This window comes from Archocentrus centrarchus, chromosome 23, assembly GCF_007364275.1.
Source record: "Archocentrus centrarchus isolate MPI-CPG fArcCen1 chromosome 23, fArcCen1, whole genome shotgun sequence".
In the NCBI taxonomy this organism is placed as follows: domain Eukaryota; kingdom Metazoa; phylum Chordata; class Actinopteri; order Cichliformes; family Cichlidae; genus Archocentrus; species Archocentrus centrarchus.
In genome coordinates, this window is record NC_044368.1 from 8,830,881 (window position 1) to 8,847,808 (window position 16,928).

The 16,928-nt window shown below is 40.7% G+C and overlaps 1 protein-coding gene across 1 annotated transcript in view; it reads right to left on the minus strand.

The window, feature by feature from the left end:
• Window positions 1-10,557, minus strand: part of gnptab (N-acetylglucosamine-1-phosphate transferase subunits alpha and beta) — a 22,651-nt gene extending 12,094 nt beyond the window's left edge. Inside the window, exons 1-7 of the mRNA XM_030720679.1 lie at window positions 10,319-10,557; window positions 9,799-9,884; window positions 9,335-9,454; window positions 8,984-9,034; window positions 6,010-6,212; window positions 4,696-4,760; window positions 4,429-4,563 (exon numbers count right to left, since the gene is read on the minus strand). Coding sequence (XP_030576539.1) covers window positions 4,429-4,563; window positions 4,696-4,760; window positions 6,010-6,212; window positions 8,984-9,034; window positions 9,335-9,454; window positions 9,799-9,884; window positions 10,319-10,480 — 822 coding nt within the window. The 5' untranslated portion in view covers window positions 10,481-10,557. The remainder of the gene's footprint in view (window positions 1-4,428; window positions 4,564-4,695; window positions 4,761-6,009; window positions 6,213-8,983; window positions 9,035-9,334; window positions 9,455-9,798; window positions 9,885-10,318) is intronic.
• Window positions 10,558-16,928: the final 6,371 nt, after the last annotated feature.

Below are 16,928 nucleotides of genomic sequence, written 5' to 3' on the forward strand. Positions count from 1 at the left end.
AAAAATGATATTCTTTCACATTCTTTTTTAATTAAAGTCACTTATGATCAACAATCTTTGGCTTAAGGACTGTTAGATATTTTCACATTTTCTACTAAACAAGGGGTGCCTGACTTCAAGATCAGTTCATGTCACTCCAAAATGCCAAGAACATGTCGCATCATTGTGCTACTGTTACCGGGATTCAGGCTTAAGGATTATCTCATACAGTAACTGCACAGTTGCTGCATGGGCTTGTGCTTGACCCATGAAACCAAACTGCTGACCTGGAAGTGGAAAAATCCTCATTTTTTTCTTGTCATTAAATGTGACCATTTCCTGTCTCGACTCTACAGAGAACCCAGAACATCAACAAACAAAAACAGACTGTTGGTGAAATTCAATGTTGAATTACCAAAGACTGGAGATTTCATCAGCTCATCTGCCACAGGCTCCAGACGGCAGCATAAGTTATTCCACACCACAGCATTAACATGTCCCGTGTGTATTTTACTCTCAACACATAATAAACCCTCATCACTGTGGCCTGTGTGTCACTGCAGGGACTAAAGACAATGTAATTAGTCTAGAAAAATAAGTTAACAATGTGGATAAAGTAATTAACCCAGTGCTGAGTGATCTTTTCAAGCAGATGGATTGAGATGTTGCAGCAGTGTGCGGCTCGATCTGAACTCCAGCTGTGCCGTCCATCATCACATGCTGGGTGGACAGCTTAGACTGAAAACTCAAACTCACACGAGCAGAGAAGAACCTTGTACATCTTAGTTGTTTATTTAATAATACGTTTTTTGGGATATAATTCACATCTAGTTAGAAAATATACTGAATTACTGGTAAAAAGTATCTCAAACATTTCTACATCCACATTGTGTATTATGAATGGGTCCAGGTCAACCTCCTCTGCCGCCTGGGAGCGAGGCTATAGGTCATCAGTGATGTCACAGGAGGAGAACTGGACTATGGAGTACATCTCCCAACCCTGCTGTACAGGGGCTGATTATTTTTATAACTAACCTCATAAAGATGTTTTAAGGATTAAAATTATGCATTATTAAGAGTGTGAGTTTCAGTTTCAGTGAGGGTCCTCTAGCGGGTTTTTATATGTTACTCAACATCAATTAGTAGGTATCCATCTCTGTGCCATGGATCCATATAGTCCTTGCAGAAGGGTTGCTCGCACTCGACCCATTGTTACAAATACACTCAGTTCTAACTCCAGAAACAAAACAATATGGTTACCACTATGTTGGCTTCACAATGCCAGTCCACAAACCACTGCCTACTTATGCCTACGTTCACGCTTTATTGAAGTTTTACAGACACATGACCACTAACTACATGAATCAAGTGAATAGGACCCCAGTCACACAGGCCTAGAGACCAGTCTGCAACCATCTGGCACATACTGCATTTGACAGTAATGTATGCAACTTTTTGATCTCACTTTCATGGAGCAGACAGGACATCATGTGGACAGTCACAGGCCCGCTTCTTAAATGCATCAAAATGCACACTAGTACAAACACATCAGCAGGCTTGTACACAAACACAGTGGGCAGGACCTGACAGGCAGCAGCACAGGCAGATGATCGGGGTTGTGCTCCAGCTTTCATCACTATAACCCTCGGTCTAACACCAGCTATAAATACCAGCCGCCTCTCAAAGCTCAGCCTCTCCCTCTACACTATGCGCATCATCCCTCTTTCACAGAACCGGCCGAGTGGCACCCGGAAACACGCTGAAATCCAAACTGTGCATTATGTGGTGGCCTGTGTACCTAGAATCCCTCCACCACTAAACACCAATCACACACTCTTTCCATCACGTTCCTTGTATGGTTTCACATGTCCCATCTTGTTTTCACACCCGCAGCCCCCTTTTAGTTTGTTACATGGATAAAATCTGAAAACTGGAGTTTAAACAGGTAAAGTTTGAGGTTGTGTTTGAGTGCAGGTAAAGGCAGAAAAATCCTGGTGACCTTTTAGCATGCTGGCTGGCACTGCGCCACTGAAAACAGTTGTTCTACTGTTAACCCCTGCATGCACAGCTAAGGTTACAGCCTGAATACCGCTAGTTATTATCACATGACCTGCCAAGCAAGAACGCAGCAGACTTGGAAACGAATGGAAGGAATGGCAGGACAACTGGATTTGATAATGATGATGTAGATTAACTTACCCAACCCACTGCCATGTAATTTTATCATAAGTGTAATAAGTACACCTTGCTAGTACCTGGTTGGACCTGCTTTTACATTTAGAGCTGTCTTAATTGTTCGTGGCATAGATTCAACAAGGTGCTGGAAGCATTCCTCAGAGAGGTCCATTTTGATATGACAGCATCACACAGTCACTGCAGATTTGTCAGCTGTACATCTATGATGTGAATCTCCCGTTCCACCGCATCCCAAAGGTGCTCTGTTGGATTGACAACTGGTGACTGTGGAGGCCATTTGAACACAGTGAACTCAATGTCATGTTCAAGAAAACCAGTTTTAGGTGATCTGAGCTTTGTGGCATGGTGTGTTATCCTGCCCGAAGCAGCCATCAGAAGATAGGCACACTGTGGTCATAAAGGGACGGACACAGTCAGCAACAATACTCAGGTAGGCTCTGGTGTTTAAACGATGTTCAGAGGCCCATTTTTGTGTGCCAAGAAAATATCCTCCACACCACTATACCAGCAGCAGCAGCAGCAACTGTTGATGCAAGGCATCAGTAACATGCTACATAATCCTGGATTATAACACTTTCACGTTGTTTTTACCATTTTTACATCTAAATGCGCTGAATTGCTGCCATGTGATTGGCTGATTAGATATTTGAATTAACGAGCAGCTGAATGTAATGAACTTGATGGTGAGTATATATTGTTATTGATCATCGATTCCATCACAAGACCATCATTATCGCGCTCAACGTAACCTGATCTGACAGATTCCCAAAACTATGATATGTGTTACTATTTTAACAAAGGGCAGTATGCCCTCATGCCAGTTTAGTTTAGATTAGATTAGATAAAACTTTATTAATCCCTTTAGGAAGGTTCTGTCAGGGAAATTAAAGTAAAGTAAAGTTCCAAGCCTGGAAAAACAAGGAGCATTATATCAGTAAGGGCATCCATGAAAAAAAATCATCAGTAAATTAAATCAGCTGATTCAAATATTTCTGTATCGGATTGAGTCAGATGACCCTCCGTGGCAGCCCCTAACTGGAGCGGCCAAAAGAAGAAGAGGAACAAGATGTGTTTATTTATTTTATGCTGAATTACCGCCTTGAAAAATGCAAACAATGTCACTGAATTTTTAATTTGATACTTCAAAACAAAAAAAAAAAACTCTTTTCAATGTAAAAGACTTTCACAGCAAAGGAGCTCTGCGGCTCCAATAACTGCTTTTTCAACACTGCATTTTAACTTTTATCATGAAATATATTTCTATAAAAATCATTCACTGACTTTATTTAACAGCTTCACTTTTGAAATACAGTGGGAGTTTTCAAAGCCAGCAAACCTGAGGGATTTTTGGTATCTATCAGTTTGCTTTAAATTCCCCTGACACTATAAAATCTACTGTATAACACGCGTGTTTTGAATTCTCATTAAACACAAACGCAGTTATAAAAAGATGTTATCCAATTCATCGACCATTAACTCTCATCAGCCACGTGAGTGCATTATCAGAAGACAGGACAGACAGTTGACTCGTGCCTGTCCGGCATGTCAGCTGGTGCGACAGGGTCACTCATCCCCAGCCTGGTTTGTTTTCTTTAGTTATTTCAGAATAATCCCAGCTTGTTAGGGGCATGCCTCTGTCTTGAAATATAAAGCAGAGTTCTGATTAGAGAAAATTATTAAATACACAAGCCACCGGCCGTTGAGCTAAACAGAGGCCCTTTATCCACATCACAACATAACTGTTTAAAATAGAGAAAAGCAGGTTTAGCACGAAGGTGCAAACTCCTCTTCAAGGAGGATCTGACTTTTGTGATTAGATTATTCTTAGAATTTATTCTTAGATCAGATAGCAGCTTATGGTTATGTACTCTAGCATAATGATGTTAATGATGTCCAAACATCCTTCAGTTATGGAGGCAAAGTCAGAGTCACTCTGATGTCACTTTTTCCCATAAGAGATAATATGAAGATTAAATAATGTAAGAAAAGAGGAGGAAATGGCGTACAGTGTTTGAAAGTAAGAGATGCAATCACATAAAGTCACAGCATCTGTCGCGCATTCACCAAAGTGCAACTCTGCCATCTGCTGTTTTAAAACCAACATAAAATATCCTTATTTTCAGGCATGTAGTACGAGTTTTTATGGATTTCATCCAGGAAGCCAATTTAAAGTTGTTGTTTTGTTGTTGGGTTTTTTTTTTTGTTTTTTTATTTAATTTGACTGAAAGGAATCAGTCTTTAGACTTTAGTTACCTGTTTGATCTTGCTGGTTATGACAGATGGCAGTTTGGCTCGCAACTGCTCCGTCTCCTTGTAGGATGCCGGGAAGCCGCTCAGATAAGCCAGAGCTTGCATGCGGCTCAGACCTGGAGCCTCTTTATCCGTCGTCTGCGTGACACACGACAGCGAAGTTTGAATATTTTAAAATCGGTGATCATAAATATGAAAGACGGCTGAGTTAAGTACATGCACAAAGAGGATAAATGCAAGTAAAATGCAGTAAAACAGGTCCAAACTCACCAAGTAACATCTCAACACGGAGAACTTCTGGTCTTCTTTGGACACATCTGTATACGCTTTAATGGCTGAGAAGAGCAAAGAACAAATGGTGAGCTGCAAGAACACACAGCTGCTGAGACTTTTAGTTTTGGTAAGCAGAAAAAAATAAGATGGCAACAAACAAACAAAAAGAATTAAATGATCAATATATTAGACTTAAGTCATTCATATATGAATTCTAAAGACTGTTGGAAGAATTAGACTTTGACATGGTCATCATTTCACTATGGAAATCCTCTGTTTGATTAAAGCGAGTGTGCTGCCTGAGTAAAGCATCCAGGAGACTGCAGACATGGTATCCACTCGCTGGCTGTGACTTCTCCAGACAATTACCGGTTTTATTCTGATATGGGCTCAATTCAGCACTGCAAAGGCTGTGCACTATGTAGCCTGTAGGGTAAAGACCTTTTTAATGTCCAATCCTGCTGAGTCAGAAATTTGCCTTCTGTAATGTCAAGAAAACTTCAGTATCAGTAAACAGTTGGTATTTCCTATGTTTTCTTTCCTGGACACAACGCTGCGTTTAAGTGGAACATAAAAACAGTCTAAAATATCCTCAAGGAAAAAAAATAATTAAATCACAACATTGCACTCCAGGTAAGCTATTAAACGCAGTGCCTACATAGTGTCCTGTCAGCAAATGAAACCCCGAATTATTTTACAAAAACTGATGGAGCACATCATCATTTTAGAGGTTAATTACATGTCACGGTTGATGCCTTAAAAGCTTCTGATGCAGTAGATGTAGTGTTAGAAATTATTGCAGTAAATACAAGGGTTATGCCAATGAACAATGAGCTTTCCACACTAATGCATTAGATCTACATTATCACCATTATTAAATTAAATCTCCTCCTGTGGCTTCATGTCTGCAAGTGCACGGGTGCGTGCACACACAAGCTCAGGCTTGCAACGCTGCCGTCTTTGAAACAAATATATGTATGCGTGGGGAGCAGCAGCAGTGATCCATCATCATCTCAAAGCAAGCGATCCACTAGATTATCCCAGCTATGTAATCTTTTTCTCAAAAGGTGTGAGCGTTTGTGAAAAGCTCAGCTGTATGAGGGTACAATGAACAGTGGAGTCAGGAGAACAAATCTGTGAACAAGTACTGGTGTCCTCTCTTTGTGCTGTATGGTGTGTCACTCTAATCACAGTTTGCATTACAGAGGGTGAACGATGCTACTTCGATGGGGCGCACATAAACCTGCATGAATATTAATAATTCAGTCTTTGCAGCTTTCACCTGCAGTGGCTGATCCTCTGTGTTTTTACCTTCAGCCTGCGAGTTGAAGACGATCACGGAGATGGTGGTAGACGGCTGGAAGGGTTTGTTCATGAGCAGCAGCTCTCTGGCAGTGGCGAAGGAGGGAGAGAGGGACGGCAGCTCTTTGAGTGTAACGTTGGCCGGCAGAGCAGGATCCAGGGCCAGCATGGGCGCTATGATGCAATGGGACAGCAGGCATTCAGGCTTAACACTGCGAACAAATGGCCAGAAAAAGGGGGGGGGGGGGGGATGCTTTAATAAGCACATCTACACCTGGGCACTCACTCAGAGTGCTACTTCCTTTACACTGTGGTTTAAACATATGCATCAAACTGGTGAAGTTCACACATTTAGCAAATGAGGAAAAGCTGCATCAAGTACTTCGTGCATGTGTGGTTAAAGGGTGACAATAAGGAGGAAGGAGAAGATAAAGTGGGGCCCATTTCTCAGGCCAACATTTTAGTGGTGTGCACACAGGAAACACATGAACAGCAGTGAAATTTTAGTGTGGTTCAATGTGCTGATATAATTTAAACCAAAGAAAAATCATTTAGCTTAAATTATCACTAATCATTGTTTCTTTGAAGCCTCAGTGGACACTTATTATCATTAAGCATTTTTTATGTTACAAAAAAAATGATAAAAAAAAGCTCTAAAAAAAATCTGATTTATTTCATATTTTTTAAACATCTTTTCTTAAGTAAACAGCAAAGGGTGGGATTTGGTTAAAAAAAAAAAAAAAAAACAACAACAGCCTTTGTCTAACTGATATCCCATCAGTTGAGACCATCCGTGTGCTATAACACACCCCAGCTTCCTGTTTCAACATCAGCTTCAGTGTTCACACAACGTTGCTTCACTGTGACTTCAACAGTCGTTTAGCAGTTTTCAACACACCTACAAGCCTGAGAATTTAGCGAGGATAAACTCAACACACTATGTGGCCACACTTTCAGAAATAAATGTCTATTTCTACTTTCCCTTAAGTGTTTATCTTCATCTTATAGGTTAAACTTCACAGAACTGTGGTGTTCACCTGCTTTAGACCACATAGATGAACAGAGTAAAATGCTCTGCAAGTGTAAATACAACAGGGCAGTATTTCTTCTATTCATCTCTTCTCTAATCTCTATGTAACAGATATTCAGTTCAATTTTATAGCACCAAGTCAATTAAACGTCTGAGATCTTGATCTGGTCAGTTAAGTAGCAGAGCAGGTTGTTCATCAGTTTCAGCTGCTCTGATGTTTATGAAGTTAACAACAATGAGACAACCCCCAAAACAGGAATGGTTTTACAGGTGGAGACGACTGACATTTTTTCCCTCCTACTGGTAGCCTGAGGCGATAGGGGAGCTGGACAGGGCCGTAGAAGGTTCTTACCCCATCAGAAGGAGGGCCTGCCAGAGCCCTACAAAATGACCTCCAGCAGGCCACTGGTAAGTGGTCTTCTAGTGGGCCCTACACTCAGTTTGGCACCGTGCAGCCCAATTCACATTTGCCATACAATAGCAGAATTGGCAGGTCCACCACTGGCACCCTGTGCTTTTCACAGATGAGTGCAGGCTCACCCTGAGCTCATGTGACAGATGTGAAAGGGTCCGGAGAAGGCGTGGAGAATATTATGTTGCCTGTAATGTGGTTCAGCATGACCTGTTTGGTGGTGGGTCAATGACCCCAGTGCTCTGGGGAGGCGTATCCATGGAGGTACACACAGATCTCTACAAGGCAACGACACCCTGACTGCCATTAGGTATCGGGATGAAATCCTTGGGCCCACTGTCAGACCCTACGCTGGTGCAGTGGGTCCTAGATTTCTCCTGGTGCAAGACAATGTCTGGCCTCATGTGGTAAGAGTATGCAGGCAGTTCCTGGAGGATAAAGGAATTGATACCATTGACTGGCCCCCACACTCACCTGACTGAAATCCAATAGAATACCTCTGGGATATTGTGTTTCAGTCCATCTGACACCGGCAGGTCGCACCTCGGACTGTCCAAGAGTGATACCCTGTTCCAGATTTGGGAGGCGATCCCCCAGGACACCATTCATCGTCTCATTAGGAGCATGCCCTGACATTGTCAGCAAGCATGTGGGGGCCATGCAAACAACCGAGCACCATTTTGAGTTGCTGCAATGAAATTTTGGCAAAGTAGTCCAGCCTGCTGCATCATTTTTTTTAACTTTGATTTTCAGGGCATCTTTGAATTCAGCCTTCTGTAGGTTGATCATTTTCCATCTCCATCAAAGAATGTAGAAACTTTTCATTCCTAACACGTTACCCAGCCCATATCCGTATATATACCCAACATCATCTGATGTGTTATCAAAGAGTTCCTCAATTTTTTTTTTTGAGTGGCATATATAGAACCAACTCACAGCAGCAGATGTCTGAAGGTGTGTGTGTGAGCAGCCCATGTGAAGAGCAAGAGCAAGAACACATCTGTCAAAACCATCAGCTACAGTGTGATAATTTTGCTTTTTATTCTTTTTTTTTTAATTTCTAATCACTGACTGGCACACAGAAGTGTAAGTCTGGGCTTTTATGTTCATTGGTTAGACCAGAAACCCCAAAACAACTGAAAACCCAGATTTTTCTCAAGATGAACACAGGACAAACTTCACAGGCAAGCCACTGGTTTCCCAGACCGTCTCCTCATATCTCTCATTGCCTTAGGTCTTTGTGGACAGTGTTGCAACAAACAAACAAATTTGCATACGATTTTTACTAAACTTCCACAAGTGGTTTAGTATTACTGTACAAAATCAATTTGGAATAAACAGGTAACCTAACATGCACGTCTTTGGCCTGAGGGAGGAACCCAGAGTCGCTGTGAGGAGACAGGTCTAACCACCGCACCACTGTTGCCACCTAATTGTTACACACGCACACCCTAAATATATAAATTTCAAATGACTGACTGCTTATTTAACTTCATGTAGCACAAAGATCACACACCCACTGTGTACACTATCATACTCACCTGTCTTTTGGCACTTCAGTTGTCTCGCTAGCATTTTTACCAAGGAGTTCCCTATGTGCAAGAGAACAGAGCATTTCTATTTTACTTGCCTATCACAGATTAGATTATGCAAAACAGTGTTTACAAAAACAGCTGCAGCATTTTAATACTAGATAACATTTCAGAGATGGATAAAAATCACGTAATTTCCTCTTTCAGTGTATCAGCAAACCAATCAGTGTAAAATGACAAATGACGCTCCCACAGTAAAGCTCTTGTGCTGTTCTAACTGTAATGAGGTGAAAAGTGTAGGCGCCTGAGTGTGTCTGCACTCTGTGACTGAAAGGTTTGCACTTTAGGAGTCACAGCTACCTCCGGGCTTTTTGTTCCTCCTCCAGTTGCTCTTTGACCGCCTTCAGTTCCCTCAGCAGCGCCGTGTCTGTGCCGTTCACCCATGTGTACACTACATCAATAGGCATGGGCAGACAAAGCCTACAAAAAAAAAAAAAAAAAAAAAAGAACCACTCACGTCACTCAAGAGGGGATACTTAAACTGCAAATCCACAACCCTGCTTTCCTCCCTGGCACACACTTCACTGCAAACTAGTTTTTATTCATGCACGGCTACACCCTGCCTGTCTGGTTCGTTCAGATTTGTTGTCTGCTATCAGGGAAGCATTTTGCAAAAAAAAAAAAAATATATACTGAAGCTGTTCTCAATTTTTCACCCTTTAAGAATACGAGCTCTAGTTTCTGAGGCTCTACCAGGAAGATTCTGATTTGCTATAAAAGACAAAAATTATCTATGAAATGAGCTCAAGGCTGGCTGCTTTTACCTGCTTTGGAATGATTTCCCACCCACGTTATCTCTGTAGGAGTCAAACAGCACATGATACTGGTCCCTACTCCACTCCACCAGTACCTGCATGGACAGGAGAACACGCCATTTTAAATCAGACACACACTAAACCACATTCAAACACATGGCAGTTTCCTTTATTACATACACACCTATTATGCAGAATCATTAGCACCTGATATTCAATTTAACTCAAGAAGAAGTTGGTGTAACAAAATCTGAACTTCTGTAAAGTTTATACATCGTCCTCCAATAAAATGCAAGAATTTTAATGCAGAACAGACGCACAACTGAGACAATTCCGAGATACATCTCATTTAAAAATCTGCAAGGCACGTCAGTTTGTTTACAGTAAGATCAAGCGATTTTTGAGTGGACTCTGGTGGGAACGAGCTGTGCTGAAAACAGCTGTTCGGACAAAGTAAACGCAGGCTAACCCGGCAACTGTAGTGGCTGGCTGTAAGTGACAGGAGCCGAAACAACAGAAGAAACCTCACCTCTCCGAACTGAAAGGCGGAAACAATCATGAGGACGATGCCCCCAAAGCAGAGGTACAGCCCGTATCGGTGGGACAGACAGGTGTACGTCTGCCTCTGCACCAGCTTCAGCACCGAGTTCACGACTACCATGGTCCTCCTGGGCGAAGCATAGCGCTGCATTCATTCAAAAAAAACGCAGATAAGCGCGCTGAAAATAGAAAGTAAACATCAGACAGGAGCCGGATTTGTCAGCTGACCGCCAGCCAGACAGCGAGACACATGACAGCGCTACATGCCACTCTTCTTCGGCGCTACTGAGGCTGCATCAAGCTCATTGCCGCCCTCTGGCGTTGAACAGAAGAATGCATGATGCCTTCATGGCCTTCTCCCACTTAGTAAATCGCGGTATCTCAAATAATAGAAGACAGACAGGCCCATAATTAGTTTCAAATGATGGATACCCTTCTAAAGAGCTGTTTAATACCATTTTTACTGAATTAAACAATTAGTTCAATAAAAGGGAATTAGGAAAGAGAAATGAATGGGACAGTATAAACATGCAAGCTAAAACTATATCATCAAAACTGCATGTAATAAAATAATCATACACTAATACACTGCAAAATCTAGTGATGGAAATATTAATATACTGTCATGTAGTACTGCAACAGACCCAGTAAAAATGTATAAACATCATTATAATTTATATTTTTGGAATCAAGTTGTTTTAGTTTGTGCAAATTGTCCATGAATTGAACTGTGCAATAAAAACACCCTAGCCCAGTGGTTCCCAGACTTTTTCTGTCATGCCTCACTGTTCCTGCATTACATCCCACAGTATTTATGAATCACTAACTATAAAAAGAATTTGTGTTGAGTTTTACTTAAATAAAATAGAATAAAATAGAATAGAATAGAATAGCCTTTTATTGTCATTGTACATGATACAATGAAATTGTGCATGCTCCACTACAAAGTCTGTTTCTTTGTGCTAAAAATATAGGGAAATAACTGTGCATATCATTAGTGCAATGGCATCAGCAAACTCTTGTTTCTGTATTTTCCCCACAAAAAAATCACGTGTTTACCTTAGATTTACTTCACGTTTTTCACCTGTTGTCTGCACCACACCACTGAGGCCCAATCCAACTTTTACCAAAAATAGTCCGTTTACACACAGAAAATAATAATTTAAAAAATTAATGCACCATCTCCTTAGAATATTCCTCTCATACTTCCTCACATGGGCAGGAAACATTTTTCTGGAGTACAGAAATGTATCACAGGGTGGGCTGATTATTTAAATAAGTGTCTAGAAAGCTCAGAGATTCAAAACCTATGAGCCATTTATTTAGTGGAATCATCGACTGTTCACTGAAGCCTCGTCAGAAAGGGTCTCAGTGGAAGGGACTCAAGGAGCCATTCTTAAGGAAGGGAAACAGGGAGGAAAGGCCGAGGTATGCCAGATTATCAGAGGTGGAAAGTAACACATACAAAGTATAGATACTTTGTTACTTTACTTAAGTAGAATTTTCAAGTATCTGTACTTTACTTGAGTATTTAGTTTTCTGACAACTTTTTACTTTTACGCCCTACATTTTTACACAAGTATCTGTACTTTCTACTCCTTACATTTTCAAATATACTTGTTACTTTAGGTTTAACACCAGTGGCGGCTCTAGAAATATTTTTCTGCAGGTGCTAAGGGGGGGCTAAGCATTTTACTGAGGGTTCTTGGGGGCCGCTACGGGGGTGCTATGACTTTTCCGGGCCCCCCCCCCCCCCCCCCCCCCCCCCCCCCGGCGCCGCCACTGTTTAACACATTTGAGGGAAGTTTTCATTCATACATCAAACTCTGAGCCTAAACAAAGGAACTGTAACAGACAAAAGCCAATCCTACAGGAGTAGCCTCCATCCCTGGGGCACAATGCATACAAGAAATGATGAAAGAGGCAAAAACATCTAATCTATGCATCATTGCGCTGGACTCAGGGGTTACAGTGGACCGGACCGAGTGCAGATGTCAGTAAATTGTGGTCGCGGTACCTCAGCATCTAGCTAGTGCTACAGAAGAGGAGCATCAATGGAGTAAAATGTTGTGGCAGGTAATTTAAAATGCAGCATTTCTATCAGCTCAACAAATATCAGCAAACACACAAACTGTTTGTGTGCAGTTTGTCACACAGTGTGTCTGTGAGCTAAAGGTCCAGCTGCTGTATTTCCCAGAATGACAGAGAAGTTCACTCAGAGATGGAGAAAGAGGAAGCAGAGAGGTTAGATTTGAAAGTAAGGACTGCTCAGTGACATCTGATAAACTGGAAATTTAAAGCCTAAGTGTAATAGCCTTATTATTTAAAAATCAGGTGTTGATCTGTATATGATGTGAAGTTATGTTTTTTGTTTTTTTTTCTTTTTTTATTTTGTGAAACGTCCTGCAAACAAACTGAGCTTGTGTTGCAACACAAAGGTTGCATGAAAATACTGCAGTTTAGTGCAGGATAAACAGGTTAGTTTGCTGTACTGTGGTGAATTTACAGTAAAGCTCTGTGTTGAACTGGTGCACAGAGGCTGTGCTTAGAGGTCATTGTTTGGTTTGGTACATGAAGTGTAGCAGAGATGAGTTTGAATTTAAGCTGGTGGTGCTTAGATTCATTCATTGAATTCAACGTTTATATACACAGTATACTGTCAGTGTAGGGGGGTGAAAACTGGCTAAGATAGCTTCTGAAATACTGAGTTACATCTAGTCTTGCAGTAAACCTCAGAGCAGAAGCAGCTGATCACAGAAATTATTTTCCCCACACTGAGCCACTACAACTGTTCCCCAGAATGCTGAATCCCACTTTAACACCTGTACTAATATTTGTGTTTGTGTGGAGGCAGAGTCACCCTGTATAATGTAGGTAACAGATTCAAGCTGAGTACATTTATAAGAATTTAGGTTGGAATAATGTTTGTATTCTCAGTTTATACCATTTTATTTTTATATTAATATAGCAGGTTCAGTTAGTTTTACACAAAAATAGCTGGTAGAAATGACGTCCAAAGAGCTACTTTTACTTTTTTACTTTGAGTACATTTCAGAGCATGTACTTATTCACTTTTACTTGAGTAAAGAAGTTGAACCAGTACTTCAACTTTTACCAGAGTATTTTTTAACACAAGTATTTGTACTTCTATTTAAATGCAGAATATCTGTACTTTTGCCACCTCTACACAAGATCTGGACTAAAACTCAGTGGCGACAGATCTTATGGAGTGAAATCTTCATCAGTATGTATGGACAGAGGCCAGGAGAGCGATACAACAGTGAGTGTCTACAGCCATCTGTAAAACACGGTGGAGGCTCTGTGATTGTTCGGGCTGCATCTCAGCCAGTGCTGTTGGAGAGCTCGTCAAAATTGATGGAATTATGAATGCAGAAATGTACCGTTACATCTGGATCCACCATGCAATACTATCTGGAAAGCATCTGACTGGCAACAGCTTCATTTTGCAGTATGTGATTATTTTTACCAACTTTTCCAAATTGAGGCGACTGTTTGTTGTGATTTGGTGCTATACAAATAAAATTGAATCATTTACTTAGTATTTATTTAGTACTTTTATTCTCGCAGATAAAATCATAGAAACAGAGCTATGATTTTATCTGCAAGAATAAAAGTACTAAATAAATACTAAGTAAATGATTCACTTTTATTTGTATAGCACCAAATCACAACAAACAGTCGCCTCAAGGCGCAGAATCTCCAATTATTACATTAATTAATCATTCAATTTTTTTTATTATTTCATTTTCAGTTTGCATAAATTACAATTCAAACAGTACAAATAACATGTACCTCTCAGTCTAGTTCAGTACATGCATCCACAATCACTGGGAGAGCACTGAGGTGACAGCTGACCAGATGAGCAGTGCACAGAGAGGGTTAGCCAGAGACGGTTATTGCTGAAAAGGCTGGCTGTTTACAGAGCACCGTATCAGAGCATGCTGTTGGAAAGCTGAGTGGAAGGGGAAAGCAACAGTGATGACTGCAACTTTGAGAGGATTGTAAAGAAAAGTTGATTTATAGACTTGGGTGAGCTTCACAAGGAGTGGACTGAGGCTAGTGTCAGTGCATCAAGAGCCTCCACACACAGAGCTGCAACTGTTGTAGTCCTAATATCAATCCACTCCTGAACCAGACACAACATCAGAAGAGTCTTTCCTGGGCTGAAGAGAAAACAAACTGGAAACTGTTCACATGAAAATAAATTTTTTTTTTCATTTGGAAATCAAGGTCCTGGAGTCAGGTGGAAGAGTGGAAAGGGACCGAATTCAAGGTGTTTGAAGTGCAGTGTGGAGTTTCTGCAGTCTGTGATGATCAGCGGTGACATGTCATCTGGTTGTGTTGTGGTTGTTGTTCTACTGTTTTTAATCAAGTCCAGAGTCAACGTAGCCATCTCATGAGATTTTAAAGCACTTCATACATCCATCTGCTGATAAACTTTAGAGAGATGGCGACTGATTTTTCCAGCAGGGTTCAGCAACTACCCACAGTGCCAAAGCTACTAAAAATGGTTTGCTGGCCATGTTATTATTGTGCTTTATTGGCCAGCCAACTCGCCTGATCTGAACCTCGTAGAGAATCTGTGCCGTACTGTCAAGATGAAGATGAGAAACCCTCAACCCAAAAATACAGAAGCCGCTATCAAAGCAACCTGGACTTCATTAACACCTCGACAAGGCCACAAGCTGATCGCCTCCATTAAACACAACACCACAAGGAGCCCCAGACAAGTACTGTGTGTAAAATAAACATACAGTACTTTACAGTACTTTACTCAACATGTAATGAATATAGAATACATGAAAGCTTCTTTTTAATTAAAATACAGAAAAAACTTTTTTGAGCGCACTAATACAAGTGAAATCAGGTTGTCCTTGATAGGGAAAATCACTTTTTGTGACATTGTCCCGAAAAAGATGAACAATGTTGTATTATTATGTAAGTAAGTCTCATGACTGATTTACGAGTCATGCCACCACTTAAACTAAGAATGAAAATAAAAGTTGTGATTTCTTCATGTTGTGTAACTCCTAAAATCAGAACGTCAGCTTCATTAGTAGAATCTTTATTGCATTTCAAGCATTTCTCCCTTTCCTACAGTTCCTGTATTCTGTCTGACAAAGGTAAAACCACATCTTTATTATCATCATTCTAGGTTCCAGTTTAATGTAACATGATACTGCAACAACAGAGGCTGGAGTGTAAGAACAGCACCACAAACAGAAGACAGGAGGAAGTAGGGATTCTTTGCAAAATGTACTTAAGGTTGCAGGCTAGAAGGAAAGTGTGATACCCACACATGAAGTCAGGAGAATTCTCCAGAGTCCTGCTAGTAAGGATGATGAAAAGGCGCAGATTTCTGCAGCACTGAAAGTGCCCACCGGCAAGGCAGTCTTCATCATCCTCAAGCGCAACAAGTTTGCGACAAATGACTCTTTATGTTGGGCTACTACTAGAATCTTTTCCAATGGGATGGTACAGGATTACTGAGAAAAATCCACAAGGGAGTCCTGCAGGAAATAAGTATCAATGCCCCCACATGTTGTGCCAAGGCAATTCCATCTATTTCTTGGAATTTTGTGGAGCCTATCCCAGTTGTCATAGGGCAAGAGGCAGGATAAACCCTTACAAATACTAATTACTGCATATAAATAATATTTTTCCATCTATTTTGTTTCAATAAATCACCAAAAAACATTCCAAAAACCTGCTTATAACTTTTTTATTGGGGGCTGCTCTTTCGTGATCGAAGGAAAATTTATTTAATTCGCTCTGTGGGTATGAAATGCACTGTATTTATTCAGAGTAAAAATATTATTGCGGTTCATGTCAAATGCACAGCCTTTCAAGGACAATGCAAGGGGAATGGCACCCAAAATAATAGTTTATATAATGATAGAAATAATAGAACCAGTTTTTATTGTTTACTTTTTGTTGTGTAGTTACTGTAGATAGTTTAAGCTATAGCACAGTAATTTATTTTGTGTGTTTACCTGTTAAATGTAGGAGAGTAAAACGTATTGAAAATACAGAGCAAATATGAGGAAGCATGAAATGAAGCTGCTAAAACTTGCTTTCCATCTCTGTCAGGTAGGTATGACAACAGTGTGGCTCCCCATAGAAATACCAAGGTGTCAGTAAAACAAAAATCCTGGGTGAAAACTATGAAGTAAATCCAGTTTGGCACAGATGTGCGGAAGCATTTCAGGTGCTTTATACCTTTTAGTTCTGTCACAGCTTGTGCAAAAGACTCAAGGGCAAGACGTGCTGGAAAATATCCAAAGATTTTAATGAACACTTACTTACTCAGGCTGACAATGAGTAAGTATTTTGCAGTTCTTCAGAAAGGTGCTGAAACAGGGATTCAAACAGTGGGTTTTAAGTCTCTATTTCTTTGGAGGGTTGAGTCCAGTTACCACACATGCCAATGGAATCTGGAATTTGGAATCTGGGAGGAGATAAGCAGAGTTACATTATAAACACTCACACAGGCATGCACATGACAGAGAGGGAGTGATACAGTTTAAAGAAAGAAAGTCTGAACCCCTCATTTCTTCATATTTTGGAAGGAAAATAGG